The sequence below is a fragment of the Nyctereutes procyonoides genome, unplaced genomic scaffold (genome assembly GCF_905146905.1).
Source record: "Nyctereutes procyonoides isolate TBG_1078 unplaced genomic scaffold, NYPRO_anot_genome, whole genome shotgun sequence".
NCBI lineage: Eukaryota > Metazoa > Chordata > Mammalia > Carnivora > Canidae > Nyctereutes > Nyctereutes procyonoides.
The window spans coordinates 11,094,774-11,118,241 of NW_026575117.1; the positions used below are offsets into that span (position 1 = coordinate 11,094,774).

General features: G+C 37.4%; 1 protein-coding gene across 3 annotated transcripts in view; it reads right to left on the reverse strand.

Moving 5' to 3' along the window:
• Window positions 1-6,989: 6,989 nt before the first annotated feature.
• Window positions 6,990-23,468, reverse strand: part of SPATA17 (spermatogenesis associated 17) — a 186,767-nt gene continuing 170,288 nt past the window's right edge. For 2 of the 3 annotated variants that reach the window (XM_055334109.1, XM_055334107.1), the window contains one exon: window positions 6,990-7,258. In XM_055334109.1, the coding sequence (XP_055190084.1) occupies window positions 7,088-7,258 (171 nt within the window). In that variant the 3' untranslated portion in view covers window positions 6,990-7,087. The remainder of the gene's footprint in view (window positions 7,259-23,468) is intronic. The other variant, XM_055334108.1, reaches the window with a different exon arrangement.

The window sequence follows — 23,468 nt, forward strand, 5'->3', positions numbered from 1 at the left end:
TAAACTGTTGAATTAGAATGGTCCTTAAATCTTACTCTACTTCTGTGCTGCTTAACTAGAAATTTAAATCAGTGTAGCATTTGAGAGCTAGGAATCATCTTTGTTCGTCTGCCTTCACCTTAGTCTATAGATGAAAACAAAAACAACCAGGCACAGACAGAGGTCAAATGATCAACAATGAAGGATTACCTCAGCATTGTCCACACTCTGCACATCTCAAAGAAATGTGGGGGCCTTGCCAGACTCCTGAGGGGTAACATGTAAGTCCTTGGACTATCCTTCCCGATAAGCCTGGGCCATAGCAGAACCTTTGTTAACAATGTGATTCATGGTGGGGCATTTGGCCCATGTGCTCTCAGGTTACCCCTGAAGGGGCTGGACACTAACTTCAGCCACAAAGGTGGTCAGCCACCTCTGTGAGATTAACCCTCCAGGAAAGACCTTGAACTCCAAGACTCAGTGAGCTTCCTTGGTTGGTAGTACTCCACGAGTGTTGTCACACATTGTTGCTGGGAAAAAGAAGCGCTGACTGCACTAGGAGAAGACATCGAGAAGCTTATACCCGCTTTCTTGGACCCTGACCTATGTTCCTTTCCTGTGGCTAACTTGAATCTGCATCCTTTTGCTGTAGTAATGGTAATCATGAGTTTAACAGCTTTGCTGAGTTCTGTGAATCCTTCTAGCAAGTCACTGAACTTGCTAGGGTGGTCTCAGGGTTTAACAGCTTTGCTGAGTTCTGTGAATCCTTCTAGCAAGTCACTGAACTTGCTAGGGTGGTCTCGGGGATCCCTGAACACAAGTGATTTTTCCAAGTTCATAGTTATTTGTGGCAGAATTAGAACCAACCAACCGTTCTCACTCATTGTTACAACTCCACCCAACCAATTAGTTACTCATTAATGCATTTGTCCCTGTGGGCAACCATGAAATACTTAAAGGGAGTCTATCATGACCAGGAGCTATGAAAACAATGGCAACCGTGATGAGCTTTCTTCCATAAGGAGTTACCAAGTCTACTGTGATCTTCATATTCTCACATGATTTTGATCCTGAAATACCAGTTTTAGTTAGTTCTTCAAGAATTTGTTGTGTCTCTTCTTTGGTTTGCCATTGTGAATCTCTTTAAAAAAATCTATCATACTTTTCTTGTATTATTTTTTTAAAGATTTTATTTAATTATTTGAGAGAGAAAGAGAAAGAGCAGAGAGAGAGAGAGAGACAGAGAGCACATGAGCTGGGAGAGGAGGAAGAGGGGCAGAGGGAGAGGGCAAAGCAGACTCCCCACTGAGCAGGAAACCCACCGCAAGACTTAATCCCAGGACCATGGGATCACGACCTGAGCAGAAGGCAGATGCTTAACCGACTGAGCCACCCAAGTGCCCCAGTTTCTTCTGTATTATAACAGTTGTACTGGCTGATTTTAAGTGCTGTACAGATGGGAAAATCTGTCATGCATGTTTGCAATCACCTATTTCCCCACAAGGACTCATGGAAAACTATGCTCCATATACATTTGTATAATAAATTAATGTATGAATAAGTAGCTGATGAATGGATGAACGTTTGGTAGCATAGAAAAGTGCCATCAAGTTCAAATGGTCTCCAAAGTCTCTGTGGACTAAACACAGGGGATAAACTCAATGAATAAAACAAAGGTCTCCAGGGATTTAACAATGAAGATAGCAAACACCTAAACATGCAAAACATTTTCATTAATGAAATATATTTTCACACATTGTACTTCCCCAAATACAATTAACGGAACAGGTTTTTTTTTAAAAAAAACCTATAATCTGTACCTTCCAAAATGAAAGTACCTCAAAAGTCCTCAGCTCCACTGAAGCTCTCTGTAAACCCATCTCAATCCACATCCACCTTTGTAGGCAAGAAAAGCTAAAGAGAGCAGAGTCTGATTTCTGAGACTCATGATCACTCCAGCAAATCAGTCAGGACAAGAACAATATCATACTGTCTGGCCTACTTTGTCTAGCACCAGAAGCGCTGGTTATATTTAGCCAGGAGAAGAAAGCTCAGAATGGTAAAGATAAAGGCTCATTCAGGGACAATTTCAACAAGGAGAAGGGGGAGAAGCACGTCTGTGTTAAGAGACAGGAATGTGAAGAGCTGGGTGGATTTAGCGGCATGTTACAAATAAAAAAGTTTTATCTATTGGCCATAAAAATGTAAACATTCTCAAATGATTGGGGTTGATGGTAGAGATAGCAATTGCCAACCAGTCGGCCTAGCACAAATATCAAGGAGAATTCCTTAACAGATAAAAGACACCAGGCCAAGTATAGGGGTTGCATTAAAGGATGATATTAATTCATTGCCTCTCAGCTCCAACTCCATCTTCATCGCCTATGAATATGAATTTTCCCCGTCAACTGGCATGTTAGAAGTTGTCAGTAGAGGGCACTAGAGAGACATCAGGATGACTGGCCATCCCTCCTGGTTCTAGAGTGCTCAACTGGCAGGCTTCTGCAGACTGTGCTGCCTTTCCAGCATGGCTTGGCTTCTCCAGCACCAGACTCCCGTGACCCTCTAGCACCAGGCTTCCACAGCACATGTGACTTCTTCAGTGCCAGACTCCTACAGTGTGGCCTGCTTCTCCAGCATCTGGTTCCTGCAGGATGGGCAGCTTCTCCAGTACCCATGTCCTGCAATGTGTGCAGCTTTTTGAGTGCCCAGCTCTTGCAATACAGCTTCTCCAGTGCATGACTCTTGCAGTGTCTGGAAGCCAGTAGTAGCACTCTCAGCCAGCCACTTCCACCAGGAGGCCCCCCCTGGGCAGTTGTGTAGTACAGTGGCTCCAGGGAGACACCTCTTCTGAAGAGTTTTTCCTAGCACCAGCAAGGGTAGATTTATAGCAAGTTCTACTAGTGCAACATCAGAGTGATCTCTCTCCCACTCACTGAGGCAGAGCCAAGCCCTCTACCAGTCTCAGCACACAGAAGCTCTTCCTCAGATGTTCTATATCAGCATGAAGGCTGGTGGCTTCTCCTTTCTGCTGCTTCAATTTTTAAAATATATATTTTATTTATTTGAGAGAGAGAGAGAGAGAGAGAGAGAGAGAGAGAGAGAGAGGAGGAGGAGCAGAGGAAGAGGAACAAGCAGACTCCACACTGAGCTGAGCCCGATTTGGGGCTCAAAACGGAGCTTGATCCCATGATCCTAAGATCATGACCTAAGCCCAAATCAAGAGTCACTCAACTGACTCAGCCACGTAGGCACCCCTGCTACTCCTTGCTACTCCTATCTTTTTAGGGTTCTCTATTCTTCTTATCAGCCAATCCCTTGGCACTCCAACCTTATGCTAGAATTACTAATTTTTTATATTAAACTTTTCTTGTTCAAATTACTGTGTGGTTTTGTATCGCGATTGGACCCTGCCTGGTATATTCTGGTTTCTGTGAGTCATTACAAAGTAATTTATATCTGTGGGATTAGCGTTTGCATAATTGCTTTTTTTCCCTTATAAAACAAAGCAGCCATGTAATCTGTAATTTATTTTCCCTTTCTAAACCTGCTATTAAAAATGCTGCTCTCAATAATAGGTCCGATTTATTGACATATTACTATAGAGCTCTATTCAGAAAGCTCCTTCAGATCCATCGCTTTCACAAAACACAACACCGAAGCCAGAATGACTTCACTGTTCAAGCCTCTTTGGAGAGCATTATATCAGACAGCATATAGAGCTCTGGGAAAGTGATCTCATTTCCTCCTCCCTTCTTTTAATCACTCATCTCACTAAAAAAAGTCTAAAGGAATGTTCCATTGTCCTTTTCCATCTTCTGCTTCTGTGGGGATGCTGTCCTGGGCTTTTCTCAGCAAATATAGAGTAAAATATAGATGTCCAAATTTAACTTCTGTAAAGCCAAACATGACAGAGAGATTGAGACATCTGAAAAATCTTCAAATTTCCTTGACATCAGTAATAAAGATATGAAGAAGCAGGAATGGCAGATGTAATATGGTCACATCCCTGAAAGCATCCTATTCATGGGTTTACAAGACCTCATACCTTCAAGACTTACAAAACAGACTTAAATGTATTTATAACCCCAGAAGGGAGAAATCAATGGTTTCTTCTAGACCCTGGGTTAATCTGGAATCCTAAATGGGTTTATACTTTGTTAATTTACGAACTGCTATGTGAATAGATATCTCATTCAGTCAGATAGATATTAGTTTAACTATCCAAAGCCCTTTTTAGTGATCTGTGAGGAAAAATAATGTCCGTTTTTGGACATATTTCATTAATTTACTACTCTATTCTTTTCACATGGTTATGTAATAATGGTTAATGGTTATGTAATAATTGTGCTATTTAAGAAATCATAGAGTATTACACATTTAAATGTTTAAAATTCCAGAAATAAGTTAAAATATAGGTATATTGCCATGTAAGACATGAGAATGAATTTTTGAAGTCAATTTCTTTACTGTTGGAGAGACCAATAGAATAGCTTGCTTCCTCTCTCTCAATAATCTGGGTCAATGCCAGCTTAGGCTGATAGTATTCCTGGTACATAACCGTGATTTGACTGCATCTGTAATAATCAATACAGACTTAGCATACCTTGAGGGAAACACATGACATTAGTCCCTATTGCTGTGTAACAAATTATCACAAATGTAGGGGCTTAAAACAACACCTACTTATCAACTTGAGGTTCTGTAGGTAGAAGTCTGGAGTAGAATGCCTGGGTTCGCTCAGGGAATCACAAAGTTGAAATCAGGTGTTAGCTGGGCTTTTTCTTCTGGAGTCTCTGGAAGAAGAATCTGTTTCCGAGCTCATTAGTATTGTTGGCAGGGCTTTGTTCTTTGACGTTATAGGAAAGGGGCCTTACGTTCCTTGCTGGCTCTAATCTTGGGCCTCTCTCAGATCCCAGAAGCCACCCACATTCCTCGCTGCATGATTCCCTCCATCTTCAAGCCAGAGACAGTGCATCTAATTCTTCTCATGTTTCAAATCTGAGGTGGGCACTTGACGGGATGAGCACTGGGTGTTATTCTATATGTTGGCAAATTGAACACCAATAAAAAAATAAATTTATTTAAAAAAAATCTGATTTAGTTCTTTCTTGGCCAGAGAAAGCTCTGTTTTAAAAGGTTCATATGATTTGGTCAGGCCAACCAGGAGAATCTCCCTACCATACCATGTAACATTAACACTAATAAACCATTCATTCATAAAACCACCCAATTCACACTCCTGGGAATCATGCAAGGTGTGGATACCAGGGGAGCAGTAAATGTGGGGGGCTACCTCAAAATTATGCCCACCACACATCTCAGACAGAAAAGAATTAGACAAAGTTAATGATTTAGAGTTGCCCCTGTATGAACTGAAGTTAAAAAAAAGTCAGTGGAGAGATACAAGTGAATTAAAGATAAGTAAAGGCCTAGATGTAGTAGATCAGGATTGTTAACAAAGTGCTAGAATAAAACCAGATGGTACATCCTGGAACAGAAAAGAAGAAAAAAAAAAGTAAACAATACATTTATATAAAGAAAAGAAAAATGGAAAATTCATTAAAGCAAAAGGTGATAGACATTGGAAACAAAAGGATCAATTTAAGTAAATAAAACATTTGAGTTCCTACTAGATGTCAGAATTGAAAGCCAACAGAAGATAGAGTAACACGATAGTTAATATGTCAAGACATTAGTTAAGATAAAGATAACAATATTAGCATTTAATTATTAATATTAGCACTTAATATTATCTAGCGCTTAATATTAGTGCTAGAGCATCTGGACACTATTCTAAGTGATTTATACATATTTCTTCACTCAATATTCAAAACATACTTGGAGACTATTATCATTCTTATTTTGTGTTTGTGGACAGTGAAGCAGAGAGAGGTTAACTTGTCCAACATCACCTTATAAATGGCAGAGTCAAGAGTGAACCCAGGGAAATTAGGCTCCAGTGCCTAGTATATCTTTATGTTTAAGGAAGGGAAGGAGGAAAGCAGGACAGGAGAATTGCAAAGACAAAGCTGGAGGAACAGAGGTCTAAGGGCAAAAGCAAAGCCTACCTTTTTCCAATTATTCATAGCAAAAAAGTTAGTGACATGATGACCAAGTGCCCTCTCCTCCTAGTAGTTCCTGCATGGACACCCCAAGCTTTTGCCTCTTGCCCCCATGTTCTAACTGACCTTTCTGCAGATACATTAATACCTGCAATCTCATAGTAGAGCAGAGTACCTGGAGTAGGAATCACCCACCTCTTCCATATTCATTCACTCACTCATTTATTTATTCAACAAATACTTATGAGTGCCTCTTAGGTGTCAGATATTGTCTGGGGTGCCGAGATTCAATTAGTGACAACACAGACAGATCCCAGGTTTTAGGAAGCACACTCTTGGGGGTGGGCACAGGGTGGGGGGCAGATATTCAAGTGAACAAATGCACATCAGGTAGTAATAGGGGCTATGAAGAAAATAAAACAAGGCTGAAGTACTAGTGATCAGAGACGTAGAGATGTTATGTTGATTGGGGAAGGGAGGTCTCTCTGATAAAACAGTATTTAAAGTGTGACATGAATAATGAAGACGGAGCCAGCCTTAGCTTGTTTATTTATGTCCTGTTCTGCGTTGGCTTTACAGCTTTATGTGTAGGGACAATGTATTTCCTTTTCGATTCTTGTAGGGAGCACCCTGCTAAATTTGTAACACTAAGCACATCATTAATTTTTGATTTTAATGAATTTTGGACAGTAGAATGGTAGAAGTTAGGAATTTGAGTGATAGCCCAACTTTCTCTCCCCATATAAAAATTAGCCTGAGACTAATATATTATTATTTTTGTTGGACTTATCTGTAGTCAGTTCTAGGTGTCTGAGGATGAATGCAAGTCATCGGCAAGCAATGCCTATCCATCCAACCACTGTAAAATATATTCTCAGTTCAGTTTTATTATTCAAAGAGTATGAGATACAAGTATGTTGTTTATTTTCAGAATGAACTCACTGCTTCGGTTCTTCCACATTGTTGCCTTTAATTAGATTTTCCAATCAATCATCTCTGGGTATTGTTCCATGTCCAGAAGTCCATATTAATAAAACGTCTGCTTACTTAAAAGAATTTGGTGAAAAATTTAATTCCAGGATGTTAATCCATCTGGCCTTGCCAACTGCCGAACTGCAGAAGGGTAAGTTGGTGGTAGAGGGAACACCATCTGTTTCTGAGAATTTAGTTGATCTCTGCATGAGGAGCAGGAAGTCAACTGCAAGACTGAAGAGCTGAGATGGAGAAGAGAAAAGTGAAGAGTTCGTTGGGCCTTTGTTTCATTTGATGAGCACAATTTTCACAAGATGGATCAACGTTAAAACCAATGAGCACAAGATTTATGTTATTCAGCTATTTACTTGGAAGAAATCATGTCCATATATTTGTCCTTTGTCCTTCCCCTTTGGTAGGAACCAATTGTGAAAAGGAACTGTATTCTTTCTGCCTAAACATATATTTCTTCAAATGAAGTAACCTGTTTATTTATTAGTGTTGAATCAAGCAGGCAACTTGAGTCAAATGTCTAGGCTGATTAGCCTAGTTGACCATGGAATTTTATCAATGATCCCTAAATCCTAAACTTTACTTTTATATAGTCAAGTTAGTGTTATGCAGGAACAGACTTTATTCTATAACCAGAACTCTCATCTTTATCCTTGGCTAAGTAGCTGAAAGAAGCCATCAAGAGATAGAAATGATGCAATCCATCACATTTATTCAACAAAAGTACTTCTAAGTTCATGTCCTAGTGATGGTGACCTGGTTGAATTGTGACCATGAAGAGCAGCATGTTACAAAAACAAATGAGAATGGTTTGGTTTTTGTATAAAATTGGGAGCAACTGAAGGAATCAGTGATAAGGAAAAATCAGTTCAAATTTTCCATTTGACATGATCTTTCTAGGCAGCATTAGCAGCTCAGGACCACTGCCTCTCTCTTTTTTTTAATTTTTATTTTTTAAAGATTTATTTATTTATTCATGAGAGAGAGAGAGAGAGAGAGAGAGAGAGAGAGGCAGAGACACAGGCAGAGGGAGAAGCAGGCTCCATGTAGGGAGTCCAATGTGAGACTTGATTTGATCCTGGGACTCCAGGATCATGCCCTGGGCGGAAGGCAGGCACCAAACAGCTGAGCCACCCAGGGATCCCCACCACTGCCTCTCTTAACTCTCTTTTCCACAAGCTTCTGTGACAGTCACAAAGATTTCTACTCTTACTCCAATTCTTTTTTTTTTCTTTTCATTATTTTCTCTTATGCTGAACTCCGAGGATTTGTTCACTTTTGACCACTTCAGTGACCTAATCCCCTGTCATTGACTCAGAAATAACCTATATCCTGATTGATGCCTCAATTTATATTTTTGGTCCTGATTTCTCACCAGAACCACAACATCACATTTCATTTTCACTTAAATATCATACAATCACTTCAAAGTAAATATATCTCAGACTGAATCATCTTCCCTCCTAAACCAGGCCCTTTTCTAGGATTTACATGGTGTCAACATTCTCTAAGTCAACAGGATGCTTCATCATCGGGGGACTTACCCATTTCATCACCAAGGCCTACTTTTTTCCATCCAACCATCTCCCTAGAGTCCATTTTATTTTATTTTATTTATTTTATTTTATTTAAGATTTTATTTATTTACGAGAGAGAGAGAGAGAGAGAGAGAGAGAGAGAGCACAAGTAGGGGGAGGGGTAGAGAAAGAGGGAGCAGCAAACTCCCCACTGAGCAGGGATCCCACAGGAGGCTGGATCCCAGAATCCTGGGTACTACAAGGCCAAAGACAGACACTTAGCCAACTGAGCCACCCAGGCCTCCCATCTCTGGAGCCATTTTAAAGATACTTTCACTGAAGGATTCATTGAAGTAATAGCTTTTCCATTTTTTTTTAAGCAAAGACATTTGGGTCATCATTCTAAGTAAACAAACTGATATTACATAGAACTCCAGCCACAAGCAGAGATATTTGATTTGTATCCAGTCTGTGCCACCAGCATGTATAGAATATATAGGTCAAGTGGGGAGATATTAAGTGTTCTGTTACTTTTTGAAGGAAATTTGACTGTTAAAAAAGTAATCAAACCTAATGAGTATACTTACCTCAGATAGTCACTTTCTTTGAATGCCTAACTTCTTCACAAAAACTTGCACCCAGAGAAAGAGCCACAAAATTGTATTAATGATCATTCATCCACAAATTTCGATGGTTTCCTGGTCCTGACAGATGGAGAAATATATACTCTAGGTGGCCTCTCTGAAGTTTGGCAGTAGATATGCATGATCTCATGCAACAAAGATAGAACATTCTCCAGTTCTTTTGGCAGAAGATGATGAGGAGTATAAAAGAAGATTAAGTTTCTAAGCAATATTTTCTTCTAAAAATCTTCTATAAGTATTTTATAAAGAAGTAGAACTCCTAAATGAAACCTGCCATGAAGTTAAGGTATAGATTGCTATCAAAGAAGGATATTCTAGATTCTAAGTGTTCGACGCAGCTTTGAAATCTGTAAACTTGAATAACAATGGATAAAAGCTAATTAATCATTCCTTAAACTAAGCCAAACCAAAGTTCTGATATAATGTTTACAGATATCACTCAGTCATTCACTTTCATTGTCTGGTTCTTTTAATAACTTAGCACTGAGAATCTTGCCAAATATGGGTATTTTGACTCCAACGATCTGTTCAGAAACAGTTCTTTTTAATGGAAGCTGCATTATCAAGGGCACAGTTGACATTCTATATAATTCCTTAATTCAATTTGAAATAGAGTGACATCAACCTTGGACCAGTACCCAAACTACATCATGTTCAAATTATTAAAGAGCTTTAATCCATTTTCCATGTCCATCTTCCCTGAACTTTATCATATTGAAACCAAAATACCAAGGTTAGTAAATAGGTTTCAACTTACAATTCAAATGGAATAGTGACTGCTTGGAGAGCTATGTGGAAAGGGATCTTAGGCTCAGGTCAGTAGACATGAGGATTGTGATTAGCATTGTCTGCCATGGAGAGGTAGTAGTAGTAGAAACAGCTAGAAGACAAAATTCTGGAACCTAAGGGTGTTTAACGCAGAGAAAAGAAATCTCAGGTGAGCCATGGTATTTTCCTCAAATGCTTGAAGGGCAGCTATACGAAAGACAGAATCAACTTTTTCTAACGTGAAATTAATATTGGTAAGCAAAATCACAAACTCCATATAACAAAGAACTTTTAAATAATTAGAGAAGTCCAAAATGGAACCCATACTAGGATATCATAGAAAGGATCCCAGCAAGTATGGAGAATTAGAATTAATTATTTCTTAGGGATCTTACCACATGCCATCAAGTCTCAACAATGATAAATATTACTTTTTAGAGGAGGGTTACCTGTACTGAGATAAAAACAAACAAAGGAAAATGTCCAACTAGTTCAGACCAAATATTTAGTACTGCCACTGAATTTCGTCCTAATCTGAAGCAATGTCTGTACCTTGCCATAGTACTTTGAAAGCTATTTTATATTTGAAATTTAAAAAATGCATTTGAAATTGGACATCATCTTTTAAAACCTCAGAATTCAGGATTCTAATGTGTCAGTGTGGCTACACCTGAACTAACAGTCCTTGCCAAAATGAAACTTATCAAAAGCATTCATGCCATATATTGGAAACCAATTGGTTGCCCTGGAAGGTTAGGTATATGATTCGTTATTGTCCCGTCAGCAATCAGCATCTTTGCCATAGACTGAAGGAGATGGAGAGAAAATCACACAAGACAGAGATGAAAGCTGTGTAGTCAGAAGAAAAAAGCCTTCTTGATTATGCTGTGGACTTTCTGAAGTCTTTAATTCTCCCTCTAGCCCATCTTCAAACTGGCATGTGGGACGTACTGTAGATGGATGGTGATGCTCATCAGGAGAAGCACACACATATATCTTGTGGGCTGATTTTTTTATTTGCCAGCTCAAGAGGAGCAGGGAGATTTATTTGGAAGGATGGTAATGAAGGTGGGGAGGCACTAGTTAGACTGCAGTTTCTGTTCCCAATATGTTATTCTCACTTTTTTCTCTTCTTGATGCTGGGTTGCTCTCTTTATTTCCACTTATTTTTCTTTAAAGGAGGGATGTTTTGGTGTACTAAGCCAGCGGCTTGAGAGAGGAGGGTGGTAAAGATGTGGGAACACAGGATCTCTATCTGTTATTTTTGCTGAGATATTTCAAATGTTTTAATTACATTCTACATTTTTATTCCACACACATTTACTTATACACAATTACATACTATTTGAAATAGTTGTTTTCTTTATCCCCAAATGAGATTTCATGTCCCCTTCCTCGCTATCTTTCTTTTTGCTCTGCCTCACAAGAATGAAATAATTCACTATAACAAAAAAAAAAAAAAAACCACTTTCTTCCTTCATAACAATGGCACAAGAAAATGGACCGACTTTGCTGGACCTTATATATACAGCAGAAGAAATCACCACCACCCCCCTAATCTGTGCCAAAGAATAGAAATATTCATGAAAAGGAAGGAGTAAATTGATAATAGTCTTGGTTTCTAGAATGCTGTTTCCTATCAAGGAGACAAAGACATGGCCTTTGGAGGTCTGTTAACAACTATCACCAGGGCATCATTCTAATGCAACAACTAACCACCTGAGTTGAAGAGTCCTACTAGACTTGAATCCAATACTAATTTTTCTCTTTATATCATCAGTTTAGTTATTCATCCTGTCTTAATTTTTTCATCTGAATATGGGTTATAATAAGTCTTAACCTTACATGGCTTTGGAAATATTAATCAGAATAATGATGAACTACACCACGCACACAGTGTTTAATTATTGAACTTACTGAACTTCAATGTAAATATTGGGTAAAGGGGCCAGATGGATAAGCATATCCAAATGCTTTCTGAATGCCTAAAATCAATTGTGGACGGTCAAAATTCAGTAGAGCAGATTCTTGATTATATAGGTGGTTGTTATTCACTTTCTGATTTACCCTTAAGGTTTATATCTCTCTGTCAAGGCTTGTCTTCTATTTTCCCTATTTATGCAATAGAATGTTATAAAAATACAGGATCAGGGATTTTGGAATATAAAATGTTCTTATTTGTTACATGTGTTTGTAAAATTTGACTTACAAAAGCTGAAATAAAAATTTAATTATCTATGGGGTTTCGCATCATGAAATTACTTTTAGCATTTTGTGTGTGTATGAAATTTAAGAGTCTTAATATTGTGGTATAAGAAGTTTCATGTCAAGAAACTGGTATGTACCATTTTCTTTTTGTGGAAATTAAAATTTTGAATGCATCTCTGAAAATAATGTTATTTATCATGGTCAAGTGTCCAGAGCAGTCCAGAAAAACCTATCCAAATCATATGCTACTTTTTCTAGAATAGGCATAAAATTTTAGAAATAAATTACCACATATCATGGTATTTCTAAAAACATGAGTTTGGAGACTCAATATGGGGAAATAGAAACTGATCTCCCAGCTGCCCTACTCCCATTTTCATTCTAGACAGGGGGTGGTGGCCACGATGGCCTTTAGTTGGGCTATGGCAAGAGGAGATTTAAGATAGGAAGGCAGTTAGTGAGAGAGGAGGAAGATAGGGATGACAAGAAAATATAGGTGTGGAAAGCTGTGGCTGTATGTCTTTGTTTCAAGCTGTCACCCCCTTTTTTTTCCTGTTATCCTGAGAGTACTCTGGCAATAAAAATAATAACAATGATCACTTATTGAGAGCCTGCTAAATTAAAGGCACAGTCTTCAGTGATGTTAACATGCAGTCAATCCTCTTAATAACCCTCAGAGGAAAGTATTATCATTCTAATTCTTATAGATGAGAAAATTGAGGCTCAGGAAGGTTTAAGAAATGTTGCTAGGCCCACGCACACAGTAAGAGACAGAACCACCTGAACTGGCCACTTCAGTTGCCAAGACTACCAACCAAGGGCAAAGTCCAGCTCTGGTTGTGCTTTGCACAGTTTTCACAATATTTCTATAATTGAAATCTTTGCCAACACCTAAAAATGGAGAATATTATGTAAATATTTCCAGCTTCTCTTAAAAGTACCTAGTTTGAAGTCACTAGGCCTGCCTTCTCTTAGGCAAAACCAGATGGAGCTGAGGAGTGGCTGTCATCCTCAGAGAGAATGAGTGCCCTCCAGGGCTTTTGTTTTTGTTTGTCCTCTATCCCCTTATACTCTTACTGGTCTGACTTGAAATGAAGTAAAATCTACATACAGGAAGGTGCACAATTCATTAAAAAAAAATACAGCTCACTGAATTCTCACAAATAAAACAAGTCTATCTATAACCTAAATCAAGAAGTAGAACACGACCAGCACCTACATGCACAGAAGGCTCCTTGAATTCCTTACTGTCAGTATGGCTTCATCCCCAAACACCAGAGATTGTCTATTTTTTCCACTTTAAAGGAATGCACTGATATACTTCAATGTATGTTGTATGTCTGATGGCTTGTAAACAACATATTTATGAAGCTCTTCTATGTTATTGAGAGGAGGAGGAGAGTTAATTTTCATTGTAGTCTATGCACCATGAATCGATTATGCCACAATTTATTATCATTTCTTCTACTGGCAGCCATTTGGGTTGTTTCCAATTTTTCACGGCTGTTAAAAATGGTGCTTCCATTAACGTTCTTGTATTTTTTTTATTTAATGAGCATATACACACATCTACTAGACATAGGAGAAGAATAACTGGGTTACAGGACATATACATGTTAAGTTTTTGTGTCTATAGCCAGAAAGTTTTTCCACCATAACATAACAATTTATGCTTCTACCAATTTACTGGATGAGAGTTACAGCAGTGCCATTATCTTGTTGCCACTCTTTTAAAATTTTTACCTATCATAATGAGAATGTACAAGTATCTCACTGCATTTAAAAAAAAAAGTACAATTCAGGGATTTAGGTATATTTACCGAGCTGTTCATCCATCAACATAACCTAACTATAGAAAATTCCATCACTTGCCCATTCTGGACCTTTCATAAAAATAGAACCAATGCCATATGTGGCCTTTGTGACTGGCTTATTTCACTAAGCATAATGTTTTTGAGTTTTAGCCATGTTGTGGCATGTATCAGTGCATCATTCCTTTTCATTGCTAATTATATTCCATTGTATGGATATATCACATTTTGTTTATCCACTCATCAGCAGATGGGGACTTCGGTTATTTCTGCTTTATTGCTGTGAGAAAGAGGGCTATGAATATTTCATACATTTTTGTTGGTGAACATATGTACACATTTCTTTTAGGTATATATCTAGGAGAGGAACTTCTAGGTCACAGAATATGTATATGTGAAGTTCTAATGGCTATATACAAACAGTTTAATGAAGATTCTATAAACTTATATTCCTACCAATTTATTGGATGATTTTAGTTACACAAAATTTTGGTATTGCCATTTTTTTTTTAAAGATAAAAGCCTTTGTTTTAAAGAGTAGTTTTTAGGTTCACAGGGAAATTGAGAGGAAGGTACATAAATATCCCCCATATCCCTTGCCTTCATACATGCGCAGCCTCCCCCAATATCAGCATCCCTCAGGAGTGTGGCACATTTGTTACAATTGATGAACTACTTTGACACATCATAATCACCCAAAGTCCTTGCTACTATATGTCTTAACTCTTGTCTCCTCCAAGAAATTATTCTTAATTATTCCTGCCCCATGTTAATCATACTTTCTCACATTTTAGGCATGCATCAAATTAAAAAATATATATACTAATTTTTTTTTTTTTTTACTTTTAATCACTCCTCAGATTCTTCATGTCAACTGAATGTAACTCTTTGAGGGAAGCAGTTTCACCCTCTGTACACTAAAAAATTTCTGTACTCATATGACTTGTAATAAAGTAACACTCAAAAATAAAAGGTGCTATAGTAGAACCTTTATGTTTATTGCATAAATATCCAGGTTTCAAAAGAATGAGTAAACTGTTTAGGGTCTAAAAATGATCTTGTCCTATGTATTCCCTTCTCCCTGTTGGTGATGTTAGTAGTTTATAATAGGAAGTATGTATGAAGGATGATATTTTTATAAATTATTTTTATCTATCTTTCATCCAATTGGATTATTTTCACATTAAGAGGCGTGAAAATTAATTTTTGTCAGGTAGTTGTAGTTTGGAATTAAATATAAATGCTTTAGATATATTAAGTAGCACAGACTATGTTCAAGCTGGAAAATAGGCTAACTATGGAACAATGAAAGCCTAGGAAATAATCATTATTACATTTCATAATAAGAGCTTGGGTTTCACTTGCTGTTTGTAAGGTCTGACGATCTCCATATAAGGCAGCAAATTAACTTCTCAACATTAAACACACACTGTATACTTCCCTTCTATTTGCCTCAGTGATTAATTCCAAACAGTGTGCACAGTTTCATCATTTCTTTCTTTCTTTTTTTTTTTTTAAGATTTTTAATTTATTTATTTCTGAGAGACACACAGAGAGAGGCAGAGACATAGGTAGAGGGAGAAGCAGGCTCCCTGCAGGGAGCCTGATGCAGGATTCCATCCCAGGACCCCTGTGATCATGACCTGAGCCAAAGGCAGATGCTCAACCACTGAGTCATCCAAGTGACCCTTGTCCTTTCTTAATATCAGGATTCCTTAATGTACAGACACCTGACTTTGAGGCAAGGACTGCTTAATGCCACAGTGTGCTAATGAGCTGCATTTCACAATCATAAATATGAGTCTGAGAACTATACACTAAACTCAATGTATTGATAAATGACTGTATCTGCTGGCACCAGCAGCAAGGTGATTTCCTCATCAATAAGTTGAAGTGTTAAGACATGGAAGAGTACTTAGCAACACCCTACTATGCCTTGTGAGGGATCCTGCTGGGGACGCTGAGTTCCAAAAGGAGTAATCCAAGCATAAGCCACAGGCCAAGTTGGGATTTCATTCCATTCTTGCAGGAAAACATTTTGAATTATAAAATGAGAGACCAGATAAGTGTTTTGGCATTGTGCACTTTTTGTAGGCTACAACAAATAATCAGTTACATTATCAGTCTAAATTAATGCCATTTCTCTCATTAGAATCTTTCATCAGCAGTGGTAAATGAAAGAAGAGTTCATTTACTGCAGAAGAGTTAGAAAGTTTATCATTAAAGCTGTAACACAGATGTGATGAGTTGTGGTTTTAGAGGAGCTTAAAGAGACATGCTAATTAGAATTTAATTCATGGAATACAGACCAACTCAAACGATGTTCATTCGCTCATTCATTTTTAAACAAAATTTTATTCTGATGCCTTTTAAAAAATATTATTTAAGTATTCTCTTTACCAACATGGGGCTCGAACTCACCACCTGGAGGTCAAGAGCCACATGCTCTTCTGACTGAGGCCAGCAGATGCCCTTATGCTATAGTTTTTTATAAACCAGAACTTGGACCAAATGAGCTCTACTGGCTTAGCAATTTGGCTGCTTTTAGGTATCACTATGATCTTAGACAAGTTCCACCTATAATTTGGTGATTTTATTAATATCTCACTTTGTTCCTAAAACATTTTGAGCTATTTGATGATGGGGAAAAAAAGTAAACTGGAAGAGAACATGAGGGCAAAGAGAAACAAATTGTGATTGAAGCTAAAATTAGTGCCTAAATGGACACTGTGTGGAAGTGAGAGATAGGCTATAAATGTGAGGGACCAGAACAAACAATCAGTAAGAAAGATTCACGATTTCTCTCACATAAAAGTGCAATCTTGATTTTACAACTATAATACTACATTGTATAAATAAGGATAATTAAGGATAATTACTAATTTACAGATATGAAAGATTATTTCCCAGAAGGAACACTTTACCCAAGCAGCAATCATAACTTGACCTAGGATCAACCAACTTAGTGTATATCCAAATGTGTATGCAAAATCATATACAATGTAACTACAAATGAGAGAGTTTAAAAATACCATTCCACAAAGTATGCATTCAAATGAGCAATGGTGTATCATTATAGGCATTATTTTAGGAAGCTCTTTGCTATTTTACAGCTTCTATTCTTTGAAAGATTTTTGGAACTTCCTTAACAACATCTATCCAACAGATATTTTACTCTGTGCCAGGTGCTCTACGAGATGTTAGAGGGCATTTATCATGAGAGATAGTTATTTGCCCTCAAAGAAATTAGAGATGGGTGGGGGGAGGAGAGAAAGACATTTACCTGATTAACTATAAGAAAGTTGATTAGTATTTTGATTTCAGAAGAACTGGAGATCCAACTCTCAATGTTCTCTAGATATATTCCTTCAAACACCCACAGTGCTCTTAACGTTTTTAATGGAGGTGAATGAACATTCATTCAGAACGGAGTTCGGTAAATATGATAAGTAAACAAGTTATCACTTAGTTTTGGTCAGACGCTATGTCTCACTAACTTTCTTGAGTTGGCTCATATTGGGAATGTAGGAAGGAGATTTTATAGGAGTTGATGGAGCTAAGCAGTTTTCTAGATGAAACAGATTGCTTTCCTCAATTATATTCTCTAGTAAGATTCCGCAACTCAGTCTTAATCTCTACTCAACACAAAGGCATTTCTGGACTCCTCTGGAAACCTCTGTAGTTATCAGGAGCTTGAGTGTGTGTGTTTGCTGAGAGGTGGTGGTGAAGAATCAACATTACAAAGATTGGCTAAGGGCTCCTGAAGCATTCAAGAGGTTGGGTATCAGTGAAGAAGATAAAACCGACATTTTGAACAATGAAATACTTAGCAGTTCCCAAACATCTGTTGAGAGCTAGAATTATTTTTCTTGGGTGTACTGATATAACTTTGAAGATGAATAGGAAAAAGAGGAAGAGGAGGAGGGAGGGGATGAAGAGGAATGGGAAGGGGGAGGAAAGAGAGAGAAGTCAGATGCCCTCACAATTACTTTTGTTTCCGAATTTCCAGGAATAGGTAACTTTGGAGCACTGAGACTTTGTAATACCTTATAAACCAATGATGAAGGTTATTTGAAAGGAATGAGTTCCAAAACATTGTGAGCATTGGCAGCAGCATTAGAAAAAGATTCTAGTCTCCTAAGATTATTATAGAGAACCGAGCATCATCGATTCCATTACTATAAAGTGATATATCCTATTTTAAAAAGATAATAATAATCAAGGAAGAGAGAAAGAAGCTTCATGGAGTTAGGAGCCATTATAACAAGAGACCAGGTTATACACCCCCCCTCCCAGGAATGTCATTTTGATTTTTATTTTCATTAATTGTTTCCAGGGTAAATGGAGTTTGATAGTTGAATTATCCATTCTGTTATCTGGGATAGACTCCATGCATGTTTCAAAGAACTCTGCTCTGTTCTGAATCTAGCTACTACTATTCAAATTTTTACACTTTACAACATAGAATAATTCTTTATCATCTTCCATTATTTTGTATAATACCTGATAACATATTTTCCTATTCTATTTCTATTCCCCATCCTCAAATGTCAGCAAATTTCTCCTTGCAATGAATGTTATCTTATTAAGAAAAGCATTGGCTTTTATTACTTATTTGAATGTTCTGCAAACTCAGACTTACTATAACTCCCACCATATTCACCAAATTTGGCACTAAATGAATGTCAACTGTTTTTTAAAAAGTAACATTGGAGATGTTTTAAAAGTGAACCTATTTCCTATAAAACTTCACAAATCATAATTCCTTGCATAATGCCTTATTACATTAAAGTTTTAAAATTCTAACTTAAACTATCATATGGACAAAGGCAAAGTTATGGACGGAATCATAAGACTTGCCACGGTAGCTTTGAAGTGGGCAATGTTCAGACTCTTTCCAACACCAGCCTACCATCTTTAGAGTTTGTGTTGAAGTCAGAATCAACAAATATTCTCCAGCACCTACAAAATACCTCATAGACCGCTAATTGCTATGAAAGATTCAATGGGTTAGAAGACATACTCTAAAATTCCACAATTTAATTGGTCAGACACTTGCTTTTCATTCAGAAATTACTTACTAAGTGAACACAATGTACTAGGTACAACCCTAATGACCAGATTACCTTTTCACTCTCTTTGCAGCAAGACCTGCAAATGTCTTCTCTATTTGAGGGAGCCTATGTTTCTGGTACCACACTCACAGGTGTATGTCTGTATGTTGCAAGTTCATGTCCTGAGGGGTTTCTAATTGGTCCCTATTTTCCTTAGGCAAGAGCTCTCCCACCAAACCACTTCATGCCATTCATACTTCCAACCATTCATCATTCACACTTACCTGTTGGCTGCCCTTAACTTGAGTACCCAACACTGGTCTCATTGGTTGTGACTAGGTAGATGGGGTCAGAATATGGCCACTTCAGTGGAACCATTTATGGCACTTTTGGGCACCAGGGGCTGAATCGTGACAGACATTCTCAGAAGTAAAAGACTCACTATCCACATACTATGTGCACATAGATCCACACTGTAATTAATTTATGAGCAGTTGGATGCAAAATATTACAGTTTATTGAATCACTGTAAGAAGTATGGTTTAAGTGTATTTTCTGTAGGGTACTCATTTTAATTTTACTTTTAGACTACAGAATTTTTGAATGAACCAAAGATGCTTCCTATTTCTCCTATGGACAAATGAGAGAGAAAGAAGGGGTGGGAGGAAGAGAGAGAGAGAGAGAGAAAGACACACACACACACACACACACACACACACTTCAGAGGTTAAGAGACTTGTGCTACAGAAGTAGAATCCAGGATTTCAGGCAGTGGGGGTTTTCTATTCCACACTCACACTTTAAACTCATTTTTACATTTGGTCTTATTTTCTAAAAACAAAGAGTACAATGAAAGAAGAAAAGAACCCAGTAACATGAGTTCTCAAAATCTCTATTTAAATCTTCCTCCCTTAGAGTTAGCTCAGTTAGAAGTCTGGGAGGCTATGCCGTGATTTGACTCATGTCTAGGTCTGCTGGAATCATCCGATTCTCTAATCTCTGTCTACACTGCTGCAGACACTGGCAACCAATGCTGATTGTGCATACCAATCTATCTAAATACAGAATGCTCAGCCCACTTGCCTCAGTCATGGAGAAACACAGCAGAATGTTTTCCTAGAGGCAAGTGGGTTGTTCTATCATCTTTATTCAAAGGACCATCAGGCCAAAAAAACATACTAAAGGAATATTGGGTTTCGTTTCATTTTGTTTTTTTGCCAATTCATTATGACTAAATTGGAAAGGGTTATAAATTCACATGGTGTCAAGCTGAATGACAAGACTTAATCATTCCTCTTGTCAAATTAAAAAATTACCCTCCAACAGGCATATATATAGCTTATATGCCTGATTATTACTTTCTCCTCATACACCTTCATTTTCCTTACACAGTTGCTAAAATCTTATTTCTTCTGGAAAAAAAAAACAATAGAATTTTTTTGGCTGTTCCTTAATTCAGGTGATAACCAAACTTATTTTCCATTTTAACTTTTTTTCTCAGCTATGTAAGTCATTTATATGCCAAATTCCTACAAGGGGGGGGAATACATTGGTTTTCATGCATAATTTAATTAAAACGTAACTCATCTGGTCTCAAAATTGAACCACATTTAGCGGAAAGAGCATAGACCAAGGCCCATTACAAAGAAGAATGTGAAAAGCTTGAGGAGCACATAATGCAAGAAAACTCACATTGATGCCAGACTAACCAATGATTTCACCTCATTTTGTTATGATTTCTTCACTTAAATCCTTAAAGAGAGTCTTCTGCCTGGAAAGATGAATGTAGCTAAAAAGATGGCCAAGCAATACATACTCTTGATGCAACATAGTATAATCTGATTTCAACCAAGCTGCTTGGAAACTATCAAAGGTCACAAAAATGACCAGTTACAAAGAAAAATTAAGGAAATGAAAAGGAGTCACATTCTAGTCAGAGAGTAGATTTTAAAATATGTGTGTGTTTAAAATCTAATTCACTCTCAGCAGTTTCAGTGGCGGAACTCTTAGTGTATTAATCAAAATGGGTAGTGTAGGCTCTGTTTATCCGAAATGCAGACACTCTAAGGAAAGAAAGATTAATCTGGTGAAGGCATCGCTATGCTAATCGGACTGATGGGAAAACGCAGTGTGAGTGTAAGAGGCAATGTAGGGTGAATTAGAGTGAAGTGATGAACTATCTTGAAGCTGAAGCAATCAAATAGATAGCTCAAAAAATTACTATGGCATCTTTATTCAACATTTTGGTGTAAGTGTCCCCGTCTTGGCCTTCTTTACAAAGAATAGAAGCACTCTGTTGTATTTGGTGAGATTAAATCTTAATAGGAGAGCCTCAGCTAAGGCGGCTACCCTTCACTTACCAAAATTAAACACTAGACATTAATTTCCTTTCCAAGAAGAGGAGAGGACATTTTGAGAATATTTTCAATTTACAAAATAGTTAAAACTCCAAGAGAAGCGTTAGCAAAATTTTTTATAAATTTCTATCACATATTTCTGTCACATATCTGTGCATTGTGCACTCTTTTTAATTAAAAGTAATGTGAAACATTTGTTACTCATCCTTGTCTTCTTTATAAATAATTTAGCAAGTGATTATTTTGTCTTCAGAAAAAAGAGATAATTGTCTCTAAATTATTATGATTGAATAAAATAAAGTCAAGATGCTTTTGTAATTGGCAGAGAAGAGCAACTAGTCCCTACTGGAGTGTTTTAACACTTTGCTTTTGTCTGATTAGATAAAAATTTTATAAAATGAGACTATAAAAGAAGTATCACCCAAAAAGGCAATCATCATCTCACTATCTAGAGATAACCATCATTAACATTTTGCCTGAAGAATGTATACATATACCTGCAATATACAAATAAATGCATGCAAGTGTGTTTTTATGCATACATATATGTTATATATGTATGTGTACACACACACACATTCACACACTTTTTTACAAAAGATTTAATTTATTCATTTGAGAGAGAAAGAACGCACAAGTGGAGGGGAGAGGCAGAGGGAGAAGCAGGCTTCCTGCTGAGCAGAGAGCCCCGATGCAATGCGGGGCTGGATCCCAGGACCCTGGGATCATGACCTCAGCCAAAGGCAGATGCTTAACCATCTGAGCCACCCAGACACCCCCTCCACACACAAACACATTTTTTTTTTTTTAAGGAATCAGACTACACCAGTTCTTTTGAATCTAACCTTTTCTTAGAAATACAGGCATTTTTTTTTTTTCAAATTCAGGGTAAAGATCTATGTTAACACTTTTAATGTCTTCATGGTGTTGTATTTATGTCTTATTTATTTAACTCAGCATATGCTGAGTATCCATGTTGTTTTCAAGCTCTCACCATTATGAACAGGCTGTATCTTTGAACTAACATGAATCAGACACGAATATGAAAAATGTTATTTCCTCTATTGTGAGTCACAAATACTAGGTAAATGCCCCGATATGTAATGGTACTTTATAAACCTTTGAAATAGCAATTCTACTTGACACTATGTTTTTCTATTCACTCGAAGTATTTCATATTTCCCTTCCTATATTCCTTTGGAGTAGTTAAGAGGTAGATACTACTATTTATATTTAACATACTAATTTCTGAGTTGAAGCGTCTAAAGCTGGAGGAGGGGGAGAAGTGACACTAACACTAAATCTACAGAACAGAAGTTGCCTGTATCTATGCTGTGCTCCTTCCAACAGATAGGTGCTTTCCTTTGCTTCTTGAGGTTAGCACGTTACCTGGGGAATTCCACTCAGCATGATTTCTCATTCCTGCCTCTTTCCTTCAACTAGAGTGAGCTTTGCTGTTTTCATCTGGAACCTCCTTCACATTTGGCTGAAAGTGCCAGAAGACCTATTAGTCTTAATTTGATTTTAATCAGTTCCTATTCTAAAGCTCCTCAGCAATTAAATGGTTTTCACTGAGAGCTTATTTTGTGATCTTGAAGTTTATGTGGGTATCTCTGTCCTTCTCTATACTGTAAACTTCGATAATCAGAGATCCTAGACACTATTTATTTGGAATCCCCTAGAGACAACTTGTACTTCAAGTAACATACATACTGACTAAAATATTTTAAACTATTTTAGCTTTTGGACACTATCAATATTTTTTCATTGCATCGTCTAAAACTATTTATTTATTGTATTAGTTAATTTAAAGATGACTTCAGATTTCTGTCAATTCTATTTCTTAATGCATTTTTTTAAAAAAGATTTTATTTATTTATTCATGAGAGACACAGAGAGAGCAGCAGAGACATAGGCAGAGGGAGAAACAGGATCCCTGCGGGGAACCAGATGCAGGACTCCACCCCAGGGACCCAGGATCACAACCTGAGCCAAAGGCAGATACTCAACCACTAAGCCACCAGGTACCCCTCTATTTCTTAATGTATTTTGAGTCTGTTTTGGACAAGAGATTTGAAAAT